Raw genomic sequence first — 23,787 nt, forward strand, 5'->3', positions numbered from 1 at the left:
CATGCCCTCTAGCAGTCAGAAGCCCTTGGGGGATGTCCAAGTGCTGTGGAGGCAGGAGGCTCCCACCACTGCAGCTGCACTCACCAAACATGAGCCTGGCTTTGGGCTGGGTGGCGCTCCTCCTGTGGGAGCGCACTGACCACCAGGGGGCAGACTCTGCATTAAGCGTCTGCTCCTATTGGTCAGTGCGTGTCGTAGTGACCAGTCATTCTGCCATTTGGTCAATTAGCATATTAGCCTTTTATTATATAGGAAATAATTAAAACCAGATGAAGACATTCCCTTTAATTTTCTCTGCTGAAAAAAACCCTCTGAAAAAAGTGATGTTTCTAAACCACTTAACAAACCTTTTCTATTCCAGTTGTATAAGACTTAATTGTGGTTCCTATTTAGCCCCTCCTTAATTTCATTTTACTATGTTTCAAAATGAACGAAATATTAAAAAGGAAGGTCATAGTATAAATTCCTAATAAAATATACACAAAAAATTGGTTCACACAATAAAATACACCAGTAACACAAACTAAGGCCAAAATATACCCAATGGACATTTTATTATATTTCTTAGCTGTGATCCCATCCTTTTCCTTATACCAGTTTATTATAGAATTAATTTTTCACTTATACATTGTAATTTAATTGTTCATAAAGCTCAAAACTATAGGTAACAAACGCATGAGTTTTGAAAATAAGATGACACATTTTAACAACTTTTTGGTATAGTACAAACTATTCTCCTTATTTGGCCATTAAAAGTTATCTTTTTTTTTTTTAAATATATTTTATTGATTTTTTACAGAGAGGAAGGGAGAGGGATAGAGAGTTAGAAACATCGATGAGAGAGAAACATCGATCAGCTGCCTCCTGCACACCCCCTACTGGGGATGTGCCCGCAACCCAGGTACATGCCCTTGACCGGAATCGAACCTGGGACCTTTCAGTCCGCAGGCTGACACTCTATCCACTGAGCCAAACCGGTTTTGGCAAAAAAGTTGTCTTTTTTAAGAAATTTGTACACATTAAGTAAAAAACACTTTTGACTAGTATATCAGTACTTCCAATTTTGAGTTACTATCTAGCATTGAATTTTTGCAAATACTCATCATATAAATTAAAAACTGCTACTCAACGCCATGTTCTAAAATAAGCAGTTTATAAATGCTAGTTATTTATGACAGCATGAGATGAAAAATGATAATCCTTTTATCAGTTTGAAAATACAGTACCCAGTTACAGAAATATTAAAAAATAGCCCCTTTTCTTAACTTCAAATGTAGATTTCTATCTTCCTCAAATTTTTATCAGAAATTAAAGAGAAGACCCACTGTCTCATCCATAGGTGCACGATTATTGTCCAATCTCTTCCCGCATCCCCACACCCCTTCCCCCCCCAAAAATAGTCAGTCCATTCCCTTTCTATGTCCCTGATTCTATTATAATCACCAGTTCATACTGTTAAAAAAAAAAAAAAGAAATTAAAGAGAATATCTAGGTAACATACAGAAAGGCTGAAAAAAAAATTACTTGGGACTAGGACTTATCACTGACCTAAAGATAAAGCAATTTAGTCAAAATATCCATTAACTGGAAAACATTTACTTTATTCATTCTCTCTCTCTCTTCCCCCCTCTCCTTTCTATGTTTTAACAGCAGACCTGGTGATCTTTTATCCCTAAGTTCCATTACATCAAAAGAATAAAGTGTTAACAGCTCATTTAAAGATAATAAGTACTTTAAAACAATGAAAACAAATCAGTGTGTGTTAGCAAACTGCAATTATCCTGAAGTTTTAGTCTTCTTGACAGGTGATGGCCAAAATCCAAACTATGGAACAAATACTTTGAAACTTTAAGTTCAATTTAGATCTGTAAGTGAGAAGAACATCAGATTCATGTTAAAATAATTCTTATAATAAAACAGTCTACTGAATAAGAACCTTAGATAATCTAGAACAGTGGTTCCCAACCATTTTTGGCCATGCCCCACCTAAGCATCTCTAAAATCCTGATGGTCCCTCCCCACCCCACGTGACATATAAGTCTTATTATTCAAAAAATGAACTATTCATGTGCAGGAAGCCTAAAAGGTCATTAACTTGGTCTAAACAAGCTTCCAAAGAACACAGCATCCATGAAAGAGAAAAATAAAAGAACGACGGAAAGTTGAAGAACTGACGCAGAAATCACTAAGAAACTGTTTAAAAAATAGTAATATGAAGTAATACGAAAAAATAGCAAATAAAGTTTCAAAACATATACTAGAGAATTGAAATGCATAAATGTCACAATATCTACACTAATAAAAGAGAAACATGCAAATTGGTGTCACTCCGCTATGCCCACCAGCCAATCAGAGCGACTATGCAAATTAACCCAGCAAAGATGGTGGTTAATTTGCATACGCAGGCTCATAGTGAAGACTGAAGACTGAAGAGGCTTGGCTTCTCCGCTGCAGCCACAGAGGAGAAGCCAAGCCTCGCTGTGGTTGCAGTAGAGAATCCAAACCTCGCTGTGGCAAGAGGGGAGAAGCCAAGCCTAGCTGCGGCTGAACCAAAGGCCTGGGTCCCGGGTGCCGGAGGAAAACCGGTGCCAGCAGCCAGGGGAAGAAAGGCCTATTGCATGAATCTCTTCATGCAATGGGCCTCTAGTATATTTATATACTGTATATGAGGCCACTAGAACCATAAGAAATGCAAAAATTTCACTGTTAATAACTCATTCTCGAATTGCCCTCCCTTAAAAATCAAACTGGCCTTGGTCAGGGAGCACAGTTGGTTAGAGCATCGTCCCAGGATGCCAAGGTGTGGGTTCAGTCCCCAGTCAGGGCACATACAAGAAGCAATCAATGACTGCATGGAACAACAAATCTCTGTTTCTCTCTCTCAAATCAATAAAATATATTTTTTTAAAAAATCGAACTGCTCCCTGTGGGGCATGTGCCCCACATTGGGAACTATTGATCTAGAAAATAAATCCTTTTAAACAGGAAATCTGTATACCAAATTTTTCTCAATTACCATCTGTTGGCAAATCTTAACACCTTTCGTACCGCTCACGAGTTTTCTTGTGTTTCGCGTGCCATCTGTTAAGGACTGCTCACGAGTTTTCTCGTTTTTCACGCCCATGGAAAAAAGAGCAAATCTAGATACTTATGTAAATTTTGTTTGGCCCCTCTTCATAGAGGAAAATGTTTTACGCAGTATCATACGTTAAAAAGTACTAGGAACTTTCATTGTTTTTGTAAATAAAAATGTTATAATTATTGAAAAACGACACCTAAAGTGTAATTTGATGATTTAAATAACGTGCAGTCCCTGGCGTATGTCTTAGAGATTTCTATGCGGTACAAAAGGTGTTAAATTGTTTAGCATCTCCTTCCTCTTTTTTCTTTACTTTTTATTGTTTATATTATTACAGATGTCCCCATTTTCACCTTCCCATCTTTTAAAATTTTTCTCACTGATTTTTAGAGAGAGGAATGGAGAGGTAGAAAAAGAAACATTGATGTGAGAAAGAAAAATAGATTAGCTGCCTCCTGTACACACCCTACGGGGATCAAACCGATAACCCAGGCATGTGCCTGACCTGGAATGGATGGTGCCCAGATGACACCCACAACAGCTAGCTCCCCTGCCCCTTTTGTGCAGTGGCTAGAGACATTGTATGTTGAGAGATGGAATAAACAGGAGGAATATAGTATGCTTAAAAATGAGGTGATAGTATAGCTTACACTTTACTCAGGCTTAGGTTTTTTAATACCTCTGTACTAAAGCTATAGTTTGAAAACCAGAAATCTCAACAAAATAATAAAGACAGAGAGCATGAGGATGTGGAGGGCTGGAAGAAATTAGCCTAAGAACATATATGTATATATTCATGTGGGAAACTGATATAGGGTTAAGCCTCAGACTGGCCTGCTGGCAAAGTCACAAACAAGTCCTAGCTTAAAGGGCACATTCCTCTTAGCATAATTAGGCTTGACCTTATAACACTCCCTAGTCTTATCTGGGAAAGCTAATGGATGAGGAAGTGCAGGAAGTGTAACCATGGTCAAAACAAGTGAAACTCACAAGAACTGTGTAACTATGGTAATCACTACCTTGTTTACCTCTCACTATAAAAGCTTGGTGAGGCCTGAGCACAGTGGAAGTCCTTCTCCCTGAGTTGGACTTGCTCGCCTGGTCCCCCAATATTCCCAAATTATCTTGTGTCTTTTATATTTCATTTGTGTGCGGCTCCACTTCCAGACCCGAACCCTGAACCACGCAGGACGTGGAGGGAAACACTTACGACATATTCATAGCCAATGGATACAGATAATGTGGTGAAGGCCTTCAGAATGGGGGTTTTAAGGAGGCAAAGAGGTGAAAGAGGGGACATCTCTAATAATGCCAACAATTTTTTTTTTCTTTTTGTTAATCCTTACCCATGCATATTATTTCCACTGATTTTTTTTTTTCTCTCTCTCTGTTTTAGAGTAAATGGAGAGGATGAGAAAAGGAAAGAGAAAGAGAAACACATTAATTGGTTGCCTCCCATACACACCCTCACCCAGGCTGGGATTGAACCCACAATTTTCTAGTGCTTAGACTGATGCCCTAACCACTGAGTCAAGCCAGCCAGAGCAGTGTTAACAATTTTAAAAAAAAAACCAAAAAACATAGCACCATTATTTAAAATTAAATTTGCAATATTCTTTAAAGTAAGTAAATAAATATAATGAGTATTTAAATACTTAGATGAAATTTTAAAAAATGTAGCACAAAGGTTGTGCAGCAAAATTAACAGAGCTTTTCAAAGATTCAAGGCCTTGGGAAAATGTAAGTTGGACACCACAAGTGATTGGGAGTCAAAGATCTAGAACAGGGATCTCCAGATTTCTCAATCACCAACATCTTTATTAATAATATTTTCAGACATTCAGGAGTTAAAAGAACTTAAAATTCAAGAGAATACCATATACCCACCACCAAGGGTATACAGTTTAAATACTTCTACACATGATCATTCACATCTATCCCTCTTTTCATCTATCAATATTTATTACATTAGTTCCTAATGTTATGTACATTTTAAAGCATATTCAGAAAAAGGAAATGGAAAGGATAGGAAAATATTCACATATAGACACATACATACTGCAAACATAAATTTGGCCAATAAGAATAGTGTAATCTCAATACATACTTTGATCAAAGAGGCCTCTATTTTAACAAGATTTTTAAAATATATTACAATTTCAATGCTTCAGCAAATGGATTCAAATAATATTCTTCTTTTAACATTTCATTTAAGAAAAAACATTCTCAAAATCATTTGCAATATTTCTTAATAGCTATCTCTGCAGATACTCTTAACCGAGTTATCATTACGGACTACCCACTGTCAAAACTAATCTGATCATTTTAGAAAGAAATGTTTCAAAGTATTATAAGGTTTCTTAAAGAATAAAAGTTAAACTAGTTGGTTTCTGAATATTAATGAACTAGAGGCCCGGTGCACAAAAATTTGTGCACTCAGGGGGGAGAGGGGGTGACCTCCCGCAGCAGTCTGGGACCCCTCAGGAGATAACGACCTGCTGGCTTAGGCCTGCTTCCCAGGGGCAGAAGGCAGGCCCAATCCCTAGATGCAGCCGCTGGTGAGGCTCAGAGCAGGGCTGATTAGGTAGTTGGGGCACCGCCCCCTGTCATGCACAGAGCAGGGCGGATCGGGAGGTTGTGATGCCAACCTGTCATGCTCAGGGTAGGGCCAATTGGGGGTTGGGGCACCGCCCCGTCACACTCAAGGCAGGGTCGACGAGGAGGTTGCGGCGCCATCCTGTCACGCACAGAGCAGGGCCAATCAGGGGGTTGGGGCGCTGGCTCCTGTCACTCACAGAGCAGGGACCATCGGGGGGGGGGTGGGGGGGGTTGGGGCTCCGTATCCTGTCACGCACAAAGCAGGGCCGAGCAGGGGGTTGGGGCGTGGCCCTCTATTACCCACAGAGCAGGACCGATGGGGAGGTTATGGCTCTACCCGTCACACACAGAGCAGGGCCCGTGGGGGCAGGGGGTTGGGGCGCTACACCCTGTCACACACAGAGCAGGGCCAATCAGGGGGTTGGGGCGCCGCACCCTGTCACACACAGAGCCACAGGGCGATCAGGGGGTTGGGGAGCTCCCCCTATCAGGCACAGAGCAGGGCTGACCAGGGGGTTGGAGCACCTTCCCCTGTCACGAACAGAGCAGGGCGGATAGGGAGGTTGTGGCCCCGCCCCCTGTCACACACAGAGCCGCAGGGTGATCAGGGGGTTTGGTCGCTGCCCCCCGTCACGCTGATCCCAGTGCCGGGAGGCCTCGCGGCTCCGCTGATCCCAGTGCTGGGAGGCATAATACCCTTTTACTATATAGGATAGAGGCCTTGTGCACGGTTGGGGGCCAGCTGGTTTGCCCTGAAGGGTGTCCTGTATCAGGGTCAGGGTCCCCACTGGGGTGCCTGGCCAGCCTGGGTGAGAGGCTGATGGCTGTTTGCATCTGGTCACACCCCCTTCAGGGTGGGGGTCCCCATTGGGGTGCCTGGCCAGTCTGGGTGAGGAGCTGAGGGCTGTTTTCAGGCTGGCGGGTGACTGAAGCTCCCAATAGCTCCTTTTTTCCTTTTTTTTTTATTCTGGGCCAGCTTTAGCTCTGAGGCTTGGCTCCAGCTCTGAGGCCTCGGCTGCTGAAAGCAGATATCTGGTTTGTTTGGGTTCTATAATCGAAACACTGTTTCAACTCCAGCTCTGAGATCCTGGCTAGCTGAAAGCAGGTTTCTGGGGTTTTGTTTAGCTTCTATATTTGTAACAATGTTTCAAACTGCAAGCTCAGAGGCCGGCAGTGGCAGGCGGGGAACGCTGGAGTCCTCCATCACTGAAGCAAGCAAGTCTCATGTTCGCTTCAAGCTGCCTAGCTGCCAGCCGTCATCTTGGCTGGCAGTTAATTTGCATATCACCCTGATTAGCCAATGGGAAGGGTAGTGGTGTGACACTAATTTGCATGTTTCTCTTTTATTAATGTAGATATTCAGATTCATGAACAAGCTTTCAAATCACTGAATTTAAGTGTTCAACATTCTTAGATTAAAGTAAATTAGGGGAAACATCTGGTTTCCTTATACATTAATAAAACAAACAAAACCCCCACAGGATTTATCTACTACTTACATCATCAATATCTTCATCATCATCTCCAATGTCATCAAACTGAATTTCATCATCATCTCCAGGACCAAATGTATCTGTTTCATTGATTTTAGCTAAAGATATGATAATAAATATATATCAAGATGTTATCAGATCTGATACAAAATATCAAACTGTAGAAGACGACTCTTACAAGTGCTACTACAATATAAATGTTTCATTACAAAAAACAAATTATCTTCCTAACTTCGAAGAATTCATCACAGAGCAAATTCACAACAAAACTCCCAGAGGGTTCACTAACTAATTATAATGAAGACTATATGTACTATAGTTTTATTTTGTTCAGAAAGGTATTATAAGAAAGGCAGGCAAGTTCTAATCACACTAACATAGCTCTTGCACTTCCCAATTTGCCTCAAAATGGAATTGAAAACATGATAACTTCCTCTGCGCATGTAAAGTGTTCCTAACTAAGAATAACTCATTCACCAAAGAAAGACTTAACCAAATCAATTAAAAAGACTTGGTCAAATCATGCTTATCCCTTTAGCCAGCAATTTTCAACCAATTACTAAAATGCTGCAGTATATCAAAAAATATGTTATGTATTTTTTCCCAATCTGATAAAAAAAAAAGGTGTAATTTTTATTCATTTATACTGGACAGTATTGTGTTAGCTGTTGTCATTTTTAAATTTGACAATCTGGTGAAAAACAGGTCAGTACCCTGAGTAAATAGTCAGGTAGATACTGTATGTTTTAAAAATTTCTGGGGCAATGGTTTTAAATTGCTGGTCTAAGCAATATACCTGAAAGAGGAAATACTGGTCTGATATTTTAAATACAAATAATTTTATCAAAATTTTCATGTTTATGTAAAGATCTTATATTTTCATTACTAAATGCAATGAAGTAAAACAAGTAAATAAAATAGCTGCCAAGTGAAAAATGTGACTGTGGAAATAGTACACTTAATCTTAAGAAACTTTATATTTTTAAGTGGCCATTAAGTATAAAAAGAAATAGCTCTGGCTAGCATGGCTCTTCCCATATACCAAAAGGTTGCGGGTGTTATCCCCATTCAGGGTACATATGAAAAGCAACCAATCAATGTTCTCTCACATTGATATCTATCTCTCTAGCTCTCTATTTCCCCTACTCCTCCTTCCTCCCATCCTCTGCCCTACCTCTTCCTCTCCATCTCTCTAAAATCAATAAGCATATTTTTGGGTCAAGATTGAAAAAAAAATGAAAAGAAGTATCTGTTAAAAAGTACACACAACCCTGGCCAGTATGGCTCAGTTGATTGCACCACATAAACTGAAGGGTTGCAGGTTTGATTACCGATTGGGGCACATACCCACGTTGTGGGTTCAATCCCTGGTCACAGCACATACTGGAGGCAGCTGATAAATGTGTTTCTCTCTGTCCTCCCCTCCCCTTCCCTCCCCTCCCCTCCCCTTCTCTCCCCTCCCCCCCCCTCTTATTTTTAAACCAATGAACATATCCTTGGGTGAGGATTTTTTTTTTATTAAAAAACAAAAACTCTAATACCAGTATCATAATTGTACTGATATACTTGAAAACTGATAAATCTCTTTTGAGAACGGTTAAAAACACTAAACAAAATGTACTTTCTTAACAGAAGTTATACATAGCCCGGCCAGAGTGGCTCAGTGATTGAGTGTTGATCTATGAACCAGGCAGTCATGGTTCAATTCCCAATGAGGGCACATGCCCAGAGCATGCAGGAGGCAGCCGATTAATGATTCTCTCTCATCATTGATGTTCCTATCTCTCTCTCCCTCTCCCATTTTCTCTAAAATCACCAAAAGTATATTTCTAAAAAGATAAATTATACACAAGCTCAGAGCTTAAAACTTTTTAAACTCCCTATCAAAACAACGTTTACTAGAAACAGAATTTTATTACTAATGTATAAATATTATGAAGTAGAGATAGGCATACTTGAAACTAATTTTTGTTAGTTACATACATGAAAAATACGTAGAAAAGACAGAATTCTATCAAAACTGCTTCACCAAAACACCAACAGACTAACAATACTAATAATACAGGAAAACATAACTTTGACATTACCATGTTCTGGAAGCTCGCCATATGCCTTCAGACTTCTAGCTTCATCTGCATTGTACTTTAAAATTACATCAGCTTTGTTATCCTTATAGAGATAAACAAATAGCTTTTAAAATGGGCTTTGCCAAAATACCATCAATTGTTTCATAAATTACTTTCAAATTAAACACATTAAGGAAAACCTCACTTAACTGTTATTACAAACTCTCTAAATTCCTAAAATATCCTTGGATTTAATTAAATGGAATCATTTTTCATAAATGACTAAAAAATGATTAACAAATAGCCTAGAAAAACTGCTTATATAATTCATTTTAATAACAGAGGAAAAGGGGTGGGGGGAGAAAAATAGGAAAAATAAAGTTGCAGTGTGACAGCTTCCCTTCCACACTGATCACTTAACTTGGTTTTTAAAAAGGTAGTTACATCTCCTAAAGACTGACAGACCTGAGGTGAAGTCCAAAAATCTGTACTTAAAATGTTCTTTTGCCCTAACCGGTTTGGCTCAGTGGATAGAGCATTGGCCTGCAGACTGAAAGGTCCCAGGTTCGATTCCAGTCAAGGGCATGTACCTTGGTTGCGGGCACATCCCCAGTGGGAGGTGTGCAGGAGGCAGCTGATCGATGTTTCTCTCTCATCGATGTTTCTATCACTCTATCCCTCTCCCTTCCTCTCTGTAAAAAATCAATAAAATATATTTAAAAATAAATAAATAAAAAATAAAATGTTCTTTTTTGGCGTTTCCATTGCAAATGCCCCTAAAAGTATGTCCTAAAATGTTCACACTTGGCCATTTTTTAAAATCTGAGTCATTTAGAGAGGAAAAGCAGTGTTTGAAGAATACTTACAACAAGCTGCCCCCCAAAAAACTCAAAGGAAACTAAAATAATCACAGTGATACAACTGCAGTGTAATATAAAGCAACACTTCTCAAACTGACATATGCATACAAAATAGAGGGATTGTATTAAAATTAAAATTCTGGCTCAGTAAGTGAGACTGAGCTAAAAAATTACATTTCTAACATGCTATCAGACGATGATGGTGCTAATCTAATCTCTGGATCACTCTTTGGAACAGGGGAATAAAATGTTTGCAGCAAGGATATAGACTCATTTGGGAAAGATTAAGTGATGAGCTGGTATTTCAGAAAACCAACATACAGTAAAGTAAGTCAAAGACAGATGCCGTATCATTTCACTTATATGTGAGATCTAGAGAAGAGAATAAACAAAGAAACAAAACTGACATAGACTCAGACACAGAGAGCAAATTGGTGGTTGCCGAGGGCAGGGGTTTGGGGGTGGGGTGAAGCAATTAAGAAGTACAAACTCATAGGTACAAAATAGTAACTAGGATGTAAATGTAAATTAAGCACAGAAACACAGTCAATATGCAGTAACTATATATGGAGCCAAGTCGGGTATAGGAAATATCAAGGGGAACACTATGTAAATATAAGACTGTTCAACCATTAAGCTCTACATCTAAAACCAATACAAAATAAAATCGAAAGGATGAATGGAGAAAACCCAATACAAAAAGCAGCTGTGTTTCTAGTGAGCAATGAGCTATCTCAACAATGAATCAAGGAAATAATAGCATCAAAATTACAAATAATCTTCAAAACAATCTTCATTCAGAATTGCCTGAAATGGAGCTGAAGGAAAGTCCTACAACTAGGGAATTACCAAATTACAGAAGATGCCACATAGAGACTGGTGGGCAGAGAACACCCACAGGTAGCAAATAAATATTGGGAGGATACCTTGGCTGCAGAGGTCCCCCTTAAGAAGCAAGGAATGTCAGCTCCATGCCAAGCCCCCCAGCCCAGGGATCCAGTGCCAGCAGGAGGAGTCCCCATATCTTCTGGCTGTAAAAACCAGTGGGGATTTTGACTGAGTGACATGGAGGCTGCTGGCTTCCCAGGCAGTTCCTCTTAAAAATACCACACACGGACTTACTGGGACTTGCTCGCTCTGAGCTCCACTGAAAGAGACATATGGGGAGGAACTAAATTGTTCTACATCACAGCAAGAGTTGGGGGGGATGAAAGTAAGAGACACAGGTGCTGGCACAGCCATTTTTCCTTTGATAAGCCCTCCCTCCACAGAGCCAGCAGGTTGCACAATATCTGTCTCCATAGACCTGGCTAAAACTATTAGCCTGGCTCTGGTGATTCCGAGGCCCTGCCCTACCGAAACTTTAGACCCACGCATGCTGTTTCCAGTGGCTTTTCCATACCAATGTCCTGTTTTGCCTCATGCTTCAGATTTTTAAAAAATCTCTCAAACATGCAGTATCTGGCCTCCGCATGCTCTGTACCTCTTGCTAAAGGGCCCCAGGTCTGGTATAGGTAGAAGTCGGCCTTAGTTCACAGCTTAGCCACTCCTGGGCACCTCCAAGCCAGCACAAGTAGCAGCCATCTGCATCACTGTAGATTATGCCAGAGAGAACAGTCAGTGCCAACCTTGTCCTGCACCTCACTGGAGGCCCCAGAGTAAGCACACCCAGTAGAGAGCTTCAGACCATGTGGAAGCTGCACCATCCAAAAACCTCCACAAAGTGACACACTCAAGGGGTAAATGCAGGCACCACAGACCTAATGAACTAAGTCCTGTTCTGTAGGGTGGGTCACTGCATAGCTGATCCTCCATGGTGGCCAAAGGTCAATGATCAGTGATCATAGCCAGTCCTTAAAGTTGTTTGGCCTGCAGGTAAATCTCTCCCATTGACCTGCTAACAGCAATTACAAACCAACTACAACAGGAAGTGTACACAGCTCACATGGAGAGGCTCATCTTGGGTGATCAGGGAGGCTGTGCCACCCCTCAGAACACCTATTACATTAGACCATTCTACCACGTCTGGGAGATATAGCAGCACTACCTAATTACCTAAACATAGAAACAAACATAACAGGTAGGCTGCCAAAATTAGGAGACAAAGAAATATGCCCCAAATGAACGAACAGAGGAAGAATTAAACCAAGTGGAGACAGGCAAACTACCAGATACAGAAGTTATAAGGATGCTGAAGAAACTTAGTGAGAACTTCAAGCATAAAAAAGAAACAGTCAAAAATGAAGGATACACTAAACTGAAATGAAGAATAATTTACAGGGAATCAACCAATAGAGCAGAAGAAGCTTAGAATCAAATCAATGTTTTGGAAGATGAGGAAGCAAAAAATCCCAATCACACTTGGCTGGTATGGTTCCATGATTAGCATCGGCCAATGCATTGAAAGGATGAGGGTTTGATTCCTGGTTAAGGGTGCATACCTGGGTTGGAGGTTCAATCACGAGCTCAGTTGGGGTGCATGCCAGATACAACCAATTGATGAGTCTCTCTAATGTTTCTCTCCCTCTCGTCTCTCTGTCCGCCACTCTCCCTCCCTCTCTTTTCCACTCTCTAAATATCAATGGAAAAAAAATCCACCGGTGAGGATGAATAAAACAAAGAAAAAACACCACCCCAAAACACCCAAGCACAGCAAAAAAAGAAAGAAAAATGAAAAATCCAAAACAATAAGAATATATAAGGAACCTCTGGGACAACTTCAAGTGTACATGGAGGTGCTGGAGCAAGAAAATGAAAAAATAAGGACAGAAAATTTCCCTAACTTGGTGAAGGAAATAGACAAAGATGAAACCTAAAGAGACCCACACCAAGACATATCATAATTAAAATGTAAAATGTTACAAATTCAGAATCTTAAAAGCAACAAGAAAAAGGCAGTTAGTTACCTAAAGGAAACTCCCAATATTGTGCTGTCAGCTGATTTCTCAAAAGAAACTTTGCAGGCCAGAAGGTAGGAGCAAGAAATCTTCAAAGCGATGAAAGATTACTCTTCACAGGACAAAGCAATCATTTAAAACTGAAGGAGAAATAAAGAGAACCCCAGGCCCTAACCAGTTTGGCTCAGTGGATAGAGCATCAGCCTGCAGACTAAAGGGTCCCAGGTTTGATTCCAGTCAAGGGCATGTACCTTGGTTGTGGGCACATCCCCAGTAGGAAGTGTGCGGGAGGCAGCTGATCGATGTTTCTCTCTCATTGATCTTTCTAATTCTCTATCCCTCTCCCTTCCTCTCTGTGGAAAATCAATAAAATATGTTTAAGAAAAAAAAAAAAAAAAGAGCTCCCCAGACAAGGAAAAGCTACAGGAGTTCACCACCAAACCAATATTATAAGAAATGTTGAAGACTCTTCAGGAGGAAAAAAGAAACCAAAAATGCATATAATAAAATGGCAATATATATATGTGTGTGTTTGTGTATACATACACATATCATATATATCAACAATTAGAACTAAAATACTAAATGAACAAGCAGAAACAGACTCACAGATACAGAACATTTGATGGCTGCCAGCTGGCAGGGAGGTTGGGAGTCTGGGTGAAAGAGGTGAAAGGATTGAGAAATAGATTTGTAGTTATAGGACAGTCATGGGAATGTAAAGTATAGCAAAGGGAATATCTATCTATATAAAAGGATAATATGCTAAGTACCCGACCGTCTGACTGGTCGCTATGATGCGCACTGATCACCAAGGGACAACCACTCAATGCAGGATCTGCAGAACTGCAGTGACTTGGCAGCAGCGGTTCTCAAGTAATGCTCAAAACCTGAGAGGAAGGAGCCTGATTCCTCGTAGGGCCACATGATTCCACCTTTGGCCATAGGTTATGTTGTTGCCGGGGCACTGTTAGTTCTGAATCTGGTTTACTGCACACTTGCATTTGCATTCAACACCCTGTATGACAGCAACTTTGCAGAGTGCCCTCTCGAACTCGGGGCCCCTTGGGAGATGACAGAGGGCCAGTTTCAGCCTGATCCCCGTATGCCAGGCAGAAGGACCCCACCTGCTGAACGGCCCCCCTCACTCCACAGATGCTGGGGAGGGACAGCAGGAGGTTGGCTCCAAGCATGCCCGGCCTGTGTCGTCCAGTCCCAACCCACCGGCCATCTTCTAATTAATTTCCTTTCAATGTGCACGAATTCGTACACCAGGTCACTATTAGGCAATAATATTCTAACAACTAAGGATGTAAGATGGGTGCAAGATTTATCAGGACAATCAACTTGTTATATAATGTACACCTAAACTAATACAATATTGTATGTCAACTGTAATTAAAATATAAAAATTATTTTTTAAAAAATAGCCAAAGCAGTTTTTTTCTTTTGAGGCATTGTCTATTATTCTTTACTAGAGGCCCAGTGCACGAAAATTTGTGCACTGGATGGGGTTCCATTAGCTCGGCCTGCATCCTCTTGTATTTACCGGTAGGCGGACATCCCTCTTGCAGTCCAGGACCTCTCGATCCTTACCACCGCCTGCTTGCTGCTCCTTACAGCTCAGTTCGCTGCTCCTTAGCACTGCTGTGGAGGCGGAATAGGCTCCCACCACCACCAGTGCACTTTCCAATTGTGAGCCCAGCTTCTGGCTTAGTGGCGATCCCACTGTGAGAGTGCACTGACCACCACGGGGCAGCTCCTGCATTGAGTGACTGCCCCCCGTTGGTCGTTGCACATCATAGCGACCAGTCGTTCTATCGATTTGCATATTAGCTTTTTATTATATAGGGCTGTTGACAGTATTATAGATGTCCCCCAATTTTCTGCCAAAGCAATCTTGGCTGCAGGCATCACATTTATTGATGTCAAACTACACTGCAAACTACAGTAATCAACACAATACTATACTAGCATTAGAACATACACATAGAGCCCTAGACAGTTTGGCTCATTGGATAGAGCAATTTCAGTCAAGGGAACATACCTCGGTTGTAGGCTATTCCACGGCCCAAGTCTGGTCGGGGCGTGTAAGGAGACAACCAATCAATGTTTCTCTCACATTGATATTTTTATCTGTCTTTCCCTCTCTTTTCCACTCTCTAAAAAAAAAAAAAAATCAATGAAAAAATATCCTCAGGTGAGGAATAAAAAAAAAAAAAACACATAGAGAACCAAGGTGGCAGCATTGATAAATGCTGATGCACACTGCCTCCCACAACTACATCAAAATTAAAACTAAAATACAGAATCACCATCATTCAGAATGGCCTGAAAGATTGCTGGAGGAAGCTCTACAACTAGAGAAGTAAAGAAGAAAGTACATAGAGACTGGGAGGGGGAGCAGAGGCACAGAACATGCTAGTCCAACACCCATGTGTCACTTTTTAATTGTCTCTGCGGGGGCCACTCATGAGGAGCAAGGGGTCCCAGATCCACACCAGACCATAGCCCAGGGTTCCAGAGCTGGGAAGAGAAGTCCCTATAACTTCGGACTGTAAAACCCAACAGGGACTGTGCCTGAGTGACATGGAAACTGCTGGAGACCCAAGTTTTCCTTTTAAAGGATCGGCACAAAACTTACTTGGACTTGATCCCTCTGAGCTTCGGTGCCAGATGGTGTTGGGGGACCCAGAGACATATGAGGAGAAAATGGATTGTCTGGCATCAGGGAAGGAACTCGGGGGTGGCTTTCTCCCAGATGAGGGTGCTCGCCAGGAGAAATTGTTCCTGTGCTGGAACCTCACCTATTGCAAAGCTGACTGGCAGGGGCCACATCTGTGTCCATCAGTCTGGTTCATAGTTTGCTCCACCCTGGTGATTCCTGAGACCCTGCCCCATCAATTTGCAGCCCCACCCAAGCTGTTGCAACTACAGTGGGAGGGTTGCTGTGCAGGAGAAATTTCTATGGAGCAGGACTTGCTTCAGTGGGGCTTTGATGCTCACTGAATCTACCCCTTGAGTGTGTACCTTGTGGATGTGTACAGTTGTAATCTGGTATGGTGTGACGCTGTCCACTGGGTACACTGACTCTAGGGCCTGGAGGTCAATTCTTCCCAGTGACACCAAAAGCATTCAAGGCTCAACTATAAGACTGTGCACACAGCTCACAGAGGGACGCACCTAGAAGTGCCCAGCTCAGGTGACTGGGGAGGCTGCGCCACTGTGCAATACAAGACCTCCTATACACAAGGCCATTTTACTAATTCCAGGAAACATAGCAGTTCTACTTAATGCATAGAAATAAACACAGGGAAGCAACCAAAATGTGGAGATAAAGAAACATGTCATAAATGAAAGAAACGGAAGAAAGCAAACTACTAGATACAAATTCAAAACCATGGTTATAAGGTTTCTCAAGGATTTTCATGAAGTTTCAAGGGACTTAGTGAGACTTTCAGGGATCTTTAATGAGAATGTCAAAGACATGAAAAAGGACCACTCAGAAATTAAGCATACACTAAATGAAATAAAGACTAATTTACAGGGATTCTAGTGTAAGGTGCCTCTCGGACAACTTCAAGTGTACCAACATTCACATTTTGGGGGTGCCAGAAGAAATAATTTGAAGAAATAATGATAGATAACTCCCCCTACCTGGTGAAAGAAATAGACTTACAAGTCCAGGAAGTGCAGAGAGTCCCAAACAAGAGGAACCTAAAGAAACCACACTAAGACACATCATAATTAGAATTCTAAGGTTTAAAGACAAAGAGAGAATTTTTAAAGAGAAAGGCAGTTAGTTACCTACAAGAGAGTGCCCATAAGACTGTTAGCTGATTTCTCAAAAGAAACTATGCAGGCCAGAAGGGAGTGGCAAAAAAATATTCAAAGTGATGAATAGCAAGGACCTACAACCAAGATTACTCCATCCAGCAAAGCTATCATTTAGAATTAAAGGTCAGATAATGAGACTCACACACATGAAAAAGCTAAAGGAGTTCATCACCACCAAACCAATATTATATTAAATGTTGAAGGGTCTTCTGTCAGAAGAGAAAAAAGAAAAAAGTGTATAAAAAATATGCACAGCGCTAGCTGTTTTAGCTCAGTGGATGGAGCGTCAGTCTGAGGACTGGAGGGTCCCGGATTTGATTCTGGTCAAGGGCACATGCCCAGGTTGCAGGTTCGATCCCCGGTGGGGAGCGTGCAGCAGGCAGCCAATCAATGATTCTCTCATCATTGATGTTTCTCTCTCTCTTTCTCCCTTCCTCTCTGAAATAAATATACATATATACACACACACACACATACATATATACACACACATATATATATATATATATACACACACACACAATAAAATGGCAATAAATACATTATCTTATCAACAATTAAATTTAAAAATCAAAATAAACAAGAAATCTAATGAACAAAATAAACTGGTGAATAAAATAGAATCAGGGGCATGGAAACATGAACAGACTGATGAAACTCAGAGGGAAGGGGGAGAGGAGGCAGGAAGAGATTAACTGAAGATCTTACCTATGGTGGTAAGGGTGGTAAAAGCCTGGGAAGGGACAGAGTGGGAACTGGGTAGTGCAGGGATGGAGAAGTGGGACATCTGTACTACTCTCAACAATAAAAATTAAAAAATAATAGTACATAATAAAAAACAAAATAAAATAAAAATTATCTAGACTTGGACCAATAATTTTTTTTAAAAAAGGAAAACATATACATAGACCAATGAAACAAAATCAAAAGCCCACTAATAAATTTTTGCTTATACGATCAACTAATAATTACAAGGGAACCAAGAAAAATCTATTGTGCTCAGCCAGTGTTGCTCAGTGATTGAGCACTGACCCATGAACTAACAAGTCAGGGGTATGCAGGAAGGAGCCAACTGATGATGTTTCTCTCTCACTGATGTTTCTAGCTTCTTATCCCTCTCCTTTCCTCTCTCTAAAAGAAATAAAAACATATTTTTTAAGAAAAGAATATTCAGCCAGCCCTGATTCCTCGTAGGGCCACGCGATTCCACCTTTGGCCATAGGTTACCTGGTTTGGCTCAGTGGATAAGGCATCGACCTTCGGACTGAAGGGTCCCAGGTTCAATTCCGGTCAAGGGCACATGCCAGGGTTGAGGGCTTGATCCCCAGTGTGGGGCATGCAAGAGGCCGCCAATCAATGATTCTCTCTCATCATTGATTTTCTATTTCTCTCACCCTCTCCCTGAAAACAATAAAAAATATTAAACCCCTAGCCTGTTTGGCTCAGTGGATGGAGCATTGACCTGCAGACTGAAGGGTCCCAGGTTCAATTCCGGTCAAGGGCACATGCCCGGGTTGCGGACTTGGTCCCCAGTGGAGGGCGTGCAGGAGAGAGCCAATCAATGATTCTCTCTTATCATTGATGTTTCTATCTCTCTCTCCCTCTCCTTCCCTCTCTGAAATCAATAAAAATATATTTTTAAAAATATTTTAAAAAAGAGAAGAATAATCAATTGGGGAAGAACAGTCTCTTCACAAATGGCATTGAGAAAACTGGATAACCACAGGCAAAAAATGAAACTGAATCTCTATCTTATGCCACTCACAAAAAAATTAACTTAAAATAGATCAAAGACTTAAACACAAGAATTAAAACCATAAAACTACTGGGAGAAAACAGGGAGAAAGCTCCTTGACATTGGGGTTGGCAATTATTTTTTGTATCATAAGCAACAAGAGCAAAAATCATGTATAACAACAGCAAACTAAAATTTTTCTGTACAGCACAAACAATAAACAAAATGAAAGAAATTATTTGCAAACCATCTATAATAATAAAGGGGTAATATGCTAATTAGACCAGACATCCTCTGGACAAAGCCAGGGCAGAGGGAAGCCAAGGTCCCGGAGGGAACCCAGGTCCCGGGTGCCTGCCAGAGGCCAGGGTGAAGCCCAGGTCCCGGGTACTAGAGGGAAGCCGGTGCCAGCAGTGGGGAGAAGGAAGGCCTACTCCTGCACTAATTTCATGCATCAGGTCTCTAGTCTTATCCTATCTACACTAATAAAAGAGAAACATGGTAATTAGCATACGACTGCTACCCTTCCCATTGTCTAATCAGCATATCCTTATGCAAATTAACTGTCAGCCAAGATGGCGGCCGGCAGCCATGCACTGAAGCAAACAGAGAGGCTTGCTTGCTCCAGTGACTGCGGACTCCAACGTTCCCCAACTGACTTGCCGGCCTCTCAGCTGAAACTCTAAGCAACTATGTTGCAAATATAGAAGCTAAACAAAACCCCAGAAACCGGCTTTCAGTCAGCCGGGCTTCAGCCAGCCGGACTGCAATATTGTATCAATGTTTTCAGCAGCAAGGCCTCAGAGCTAAAGCTGGCCCAGAATTAAAAGAAAAAAAAAAGAAAAAAAAGAGCGGTTGGGAGCTTCAGTCACCCGACAGCCTGAAAATGGCCCTCAGCCCCTCACCCAGGCTGGCCAGGCACCCCAGTGAGGCCCCCCACCCTGATCCAAGACACCCTTCAAGGGCAAACCAGCCAGTCCCCACCCGTGCACCAGGCCTCTATACTATATAGTAAAAGGGTAATATGCCTCCCAGCATGGTGATCAGTGGAGCGGTGAGGCCTCCTGGCACCTGGATCAGCATGACAGGGGGCAGCGCCCAAACCCCCTGATCACCAGGCGGCTCTGTGTGTGACAGGGTGCAGCGCCCCAAACCCCTGATCGGCCTGCTCTGTGTGTGACAGGGTAGAGCTATAACCTCTCCATCGGCCCTGCCCTGAGTGTGACAGTGGCGGCGCCCCAACCTCCTGATCGGCCCTGCTCTGTGGGTGATAGAGGGTGGCGCCCCAACCCCCCTCCACGGGTGATGGGGGAGAGCCATAACCTCCCCATTGGCACTGCCCTGATTGTGACAGGGTGCGGCGACCCAACCTCCTGATCCACACTGCTCTGTGTGTCACAGGGGGGAGCTCCTCAACCCCCTGATGGGACCTGCTCTGTGTGTGACAGGGGGGAGGTCCCCAACCCCCTGATCGACCCTGCTCTGTGTGTGACAGGGTACGGAGCCCCAATCCCCCTGATGGGCCCTGCTCTGTGAGTGACAGGGGGCAGCGACCCAAACCCGAGATCGGCCCTGCTCTGTGCAATGCAGGGGGGAGCTCCTCAACCCCTTGATGGGCCCTGCTCTGTGTGTGACAGGGGGGAGCTCCCCAACCCCCTGAACGACCCTGCTCTGTGTGTGACAGGGTACGGAGCCCCAACCCCCCTGATGGGTCGTGCTCTGTGAGTGACAGGGGGCAGCACACCAACCCCCTGATGGGCCCTGCTCTGTGCATGATAGGGGCGAGCTCCTCAACCCCCTGATGGGCCCTGCTCTGTGCGTGACAGGGGGGAGCTCCCCAATCCCCTGATCGACCCTGCTCTGTGTGTGACAGGGTACGGAGACTCAACCCCCCTGATGGGCCCTGCTCTAAGTGACAGGGGGCAGCGCCCCAACCCCCTGATCGGCCCTGCTCTGTGCATGACAGTGGGTGGCACCGCAACCTCCCCATCGACCCTGCCTTGAGTGTGACAGGGGGCGGTGCCCCAACCCCCCAATCGGCCCTACCCTGAGCGTGACTGAGGGTGGCATCGCAACCTCCCCATCCACCCTGCTCTGTGCATGACAGGGGGCGGCGCCCCAACTCCCAAAAGGCCCTGCTCTGAGCATGACCAGGGGCTGCACCTAGGGATTGGGCGTGCCCTCTGCCACCCGGGAGCAGGCCTAAGCCAGCAGGTCGTTATCTCCCGAGGGGTCCAAGACTGTGAGAGGGCACAGGCCAGGCTGGGGTACCCACCCTCCCCCAGTGCACAAATTTTTGTGCACCGGGCCTCTAGTCCTATCTAATAAAAGAGAAACATGGTAACTAGCGTACGACCGATACCCTTCCCATTGGCTAATCAGGGAGATATGCAAATTAAGTGCCAGCCAAGATGGCAGCCGGCAGCCAGGCAGCTGGAAGCGAACATGAGGCTTGCTTGATTCAGTGACGGAGGACTCCAACGTTCTCTGCCTGCCTTGCAGGCCTCTGAGCTTGCAGTTTGAAACATTGTAATAAATATAGAAGCTAAACAAAACCGCAGAACCAGCTTTCAGCCTGCCGGGATCTCAGAGCTGGAGATGATACAGTGTTTTGATTATAGAACCGAAACATACTAGATACCTGCTTTCAGCAGCAGAAGCCTTGGCCCAGAATAAAAAAAAAAGAAAAAGAAAAAAAGGAGCGGTTGGGAGCTTCAGTCACCCGCCAGCCTGAAAACAGCCCTCAGCCCCTCACCCAGACTGGCCAGGCACCCCAGTGTGGACCCCTACCCTGAAGGGTGTGTGACCAGCTGCAAACAGCCATCATCCCCTCATCCAGGCTGGCCAGGCACCCCAGTGGGGACCCTGACCCTGATACAGGACACCCTTGAGGGCAAACCAGCCAGCCCCTACCCATGCACCAGGACTCTATCCTATATAGTTAAAGGGTAATATGCCTCCCGGCACCGGGATCAGCATGACAGGGGGCAGCGCCCAAACCCCCTGATCGCCCTGCGTCTCTGTGTGTGACAGGGGGCAGGGCCACAACCTCCCTATCCGCCCTGCTCTGTTTGTGACAAGGGATGGCGCCCCAACCTACTGATCAGCCCTGCTCTGTGTCTGATAGGGGGGAGCTCCCCAACCCCCTGATCGCCCTGTGGCTCTGTGTGTGACAGGGTGCGGCGCCCCAACCTCCCCACGCCACGGGCCCTGCTCTTTGTGTGACAGGGTAGAGCCATAACCTCCCCACCGGCCCTGCTCTGAGTGTGAGAGTTGCAGCGCCCCAACCCCCTGATCGGCCCTGCTCTGTGGGTGATAGAGGGCAGCCACCCAACCACCTGATCCGCCCTGCTCTGTGTATGACAGGGGGCGGAGCCCCAACTCCCCGGATGGGCCCTGCTCTGTGAGTGACACCCGCCAGCGCCCCAACCCCGATTGGCCCTGCTCTGTGAGTGATAGGGGTGGTGCCACAACCTCCCCATCGACCCTGCCTTGAGTGTGACAGGGGGCGGTGCCCCAACCCCCCAATCAGCCCTACCCTGAGCGTGACTGAGGGTGGTATCACAACCTCCTGATCCGCCCTGCTCTGTGCACGACAGGGGGTGGTGCCCCAACTCCCCAATCGGCCCTGCTCTGAGCCTGACCAGGGGCTACACCTAGGGATTGGGCGTGCCCTCTGCCACCCAGGAGCAGGCCTAAGCCAGCAGGTCGTTATCTCCTGAGGGGTCCCAGACTGCGAGAGGGCACAGGCCCAGCTGAGGGACCCCTTCTCCCCTCCGAGTGCACAAATTTTTTGCACCGGGCCTCTAGTATTATATAATAAAAACCTAGTATGCCACATGTACAGTTGGCCATACAACCAAACAAAGCATAATATGCTAATGATAAGCTAAGGCCGCTCAACCGCTAGCTATGATGTGCTAGGGGGCAGACCGTCAACCGGTTGACCAGTCACTATGATGTGCACTGTGACCAGTAGGTTAACTTGCTGCTGGGGTCTGGATGATCAGGACTGAGTAAGATGGGCTGGATATGCCCTGGAGCTCTCCCGCGGTCCCTCTCCAGGTGGCCAACCTCCCTCGTCCCTCCCCAGGCCCGATGGTGCACTGATGGGGTCTCTCTGCCTGGCTGCGCCCTCTAGCAATCTGGGACCCCTTAGGGGACATTGGAGAGCTGTTTTCGGCCTGATCCTGCAGGCCAGGGTGAGGGACCCCACTGATCCACAAGTTCATGCATCAGGCCTCTAATACTTGATACTGAGTTCATATCCAAAATACATAAGGAACTCACACAATAGCAAAGAAGCAAATAATTCAATTAAAAAGTGGGCACAAAGAGCTAACAGGCATTTCAATCCAAAGACATCCAAATGGCCAGCAAGTACATGAAAAGATATTTACTGTCACTAGTCATTAGGGAAATGCACATCAAACCACAATGAAATACTACCTTAGACACCTGTTAGGATGGAAATCATAAAAGACAAGAGGGAACAAATGTGGTGAGATGTAAACTGACAAAGGCACTATTGAAAACTGTAGGAAGCTTCCTCAAAAGATTTAAAATGCAACCACTGTTAAGATCCAGTAATACCCCTTCTGGGTATATACCCAAAGGAAAAATAGGGTGTCACAAAGATACATTCACCCCATGTTCACCATATCAAGATATGAAAGCAATCTAAGTGTCCATCAATGAATGTATGGATAAAGATGTCTCTTACACATGCAGACACAAACACCCAGGCACAGGTATATTATTCAGCTATGAGAAAGATATCCTGACATTTGTCACACATGAATAAACCTGGAAGGCACTGTGCTAAGTGAAAGATAGAAAATAAAAATACTGTATGATCTCATATTTGAAATCTATAAAAGCCAAACCAATAGAAAGAGTAGAGTAATGTCTGCCAAAGGCTTCATGAAGGGGAAATGAAATGTTGGTTAGAGAATATAAACTTCCAATTATAAGATGTTATTAGTTATTATCCCAGTTACTAGTTCTGTAAGATGCCTATAGTTATTTTATTTTCTCCTTTGGTTCCATTTATTTTACATTCATCTGACAAATGTTTATTGGTGGTCAGTGCGCTCCCAAAGCAAACCTTCCGTGGTCACTGCCAATAGCCGGCTGACTGGCCAGCCCAAATCAGGCCCGATTGCTGGCCAGGCTGAGGGACCCCACCCATGTACGAATTCGTGCATTGGGCCTCTAGTATA

At 43.8% G+C, this 23,787-nt stretch overlaps 1 protein-coding gene across 1 annotated transcript in view; it reads right to left on the minus strand.

Moving 5' to 3' along the window:
• Nucleotides 1–524: 524 nt before the first annotated feature.
• LOC139000641 (eukaryotic translation initiation factor 1A, X-chromosomal-like) overlaps nt 525–23,787 on the minus strand; it is a 43,899-nt gene continuing 20,636 nt past the window's right edge. The window contains exons 5-7 of the mRNA XM_070402783.1: nt 9,258–9,339; nt 7,177–7,268; nt 525–1,865 (exon numbers count right to left, since the gene is read on the minus strand). Of these exons, the coding sequence (XP_070258884.1) occupies nt 1,860–1,865; nt 7,177–7,268; nt 9,258–9,339 (180 nt within the window). The 3' untranslated portion in view covers nt 525–1,859. The remainder of the gene's footprint in view (nt 1,866–7,176; nt 7,269–9,257; nt 9,340–23,787) is intronic.

This window comes from Myotis yumanensis, unplaced genomic scaffold, assembly GCF_028538775.1.
Source record: "Myotis yumanensis isolate MYYU_CA2020_CCGP unplaced genomic scaffold, mMyoYum1.0.hap1 SCAF_24, whole genome shotgun sequence".
NCBI classification, from domain to species: Eukaryota; Metazoa; Chordata; class Mammalia; order Chiroptera; family Vespertilionidae; genus Myotis; species Myotis yumanensis.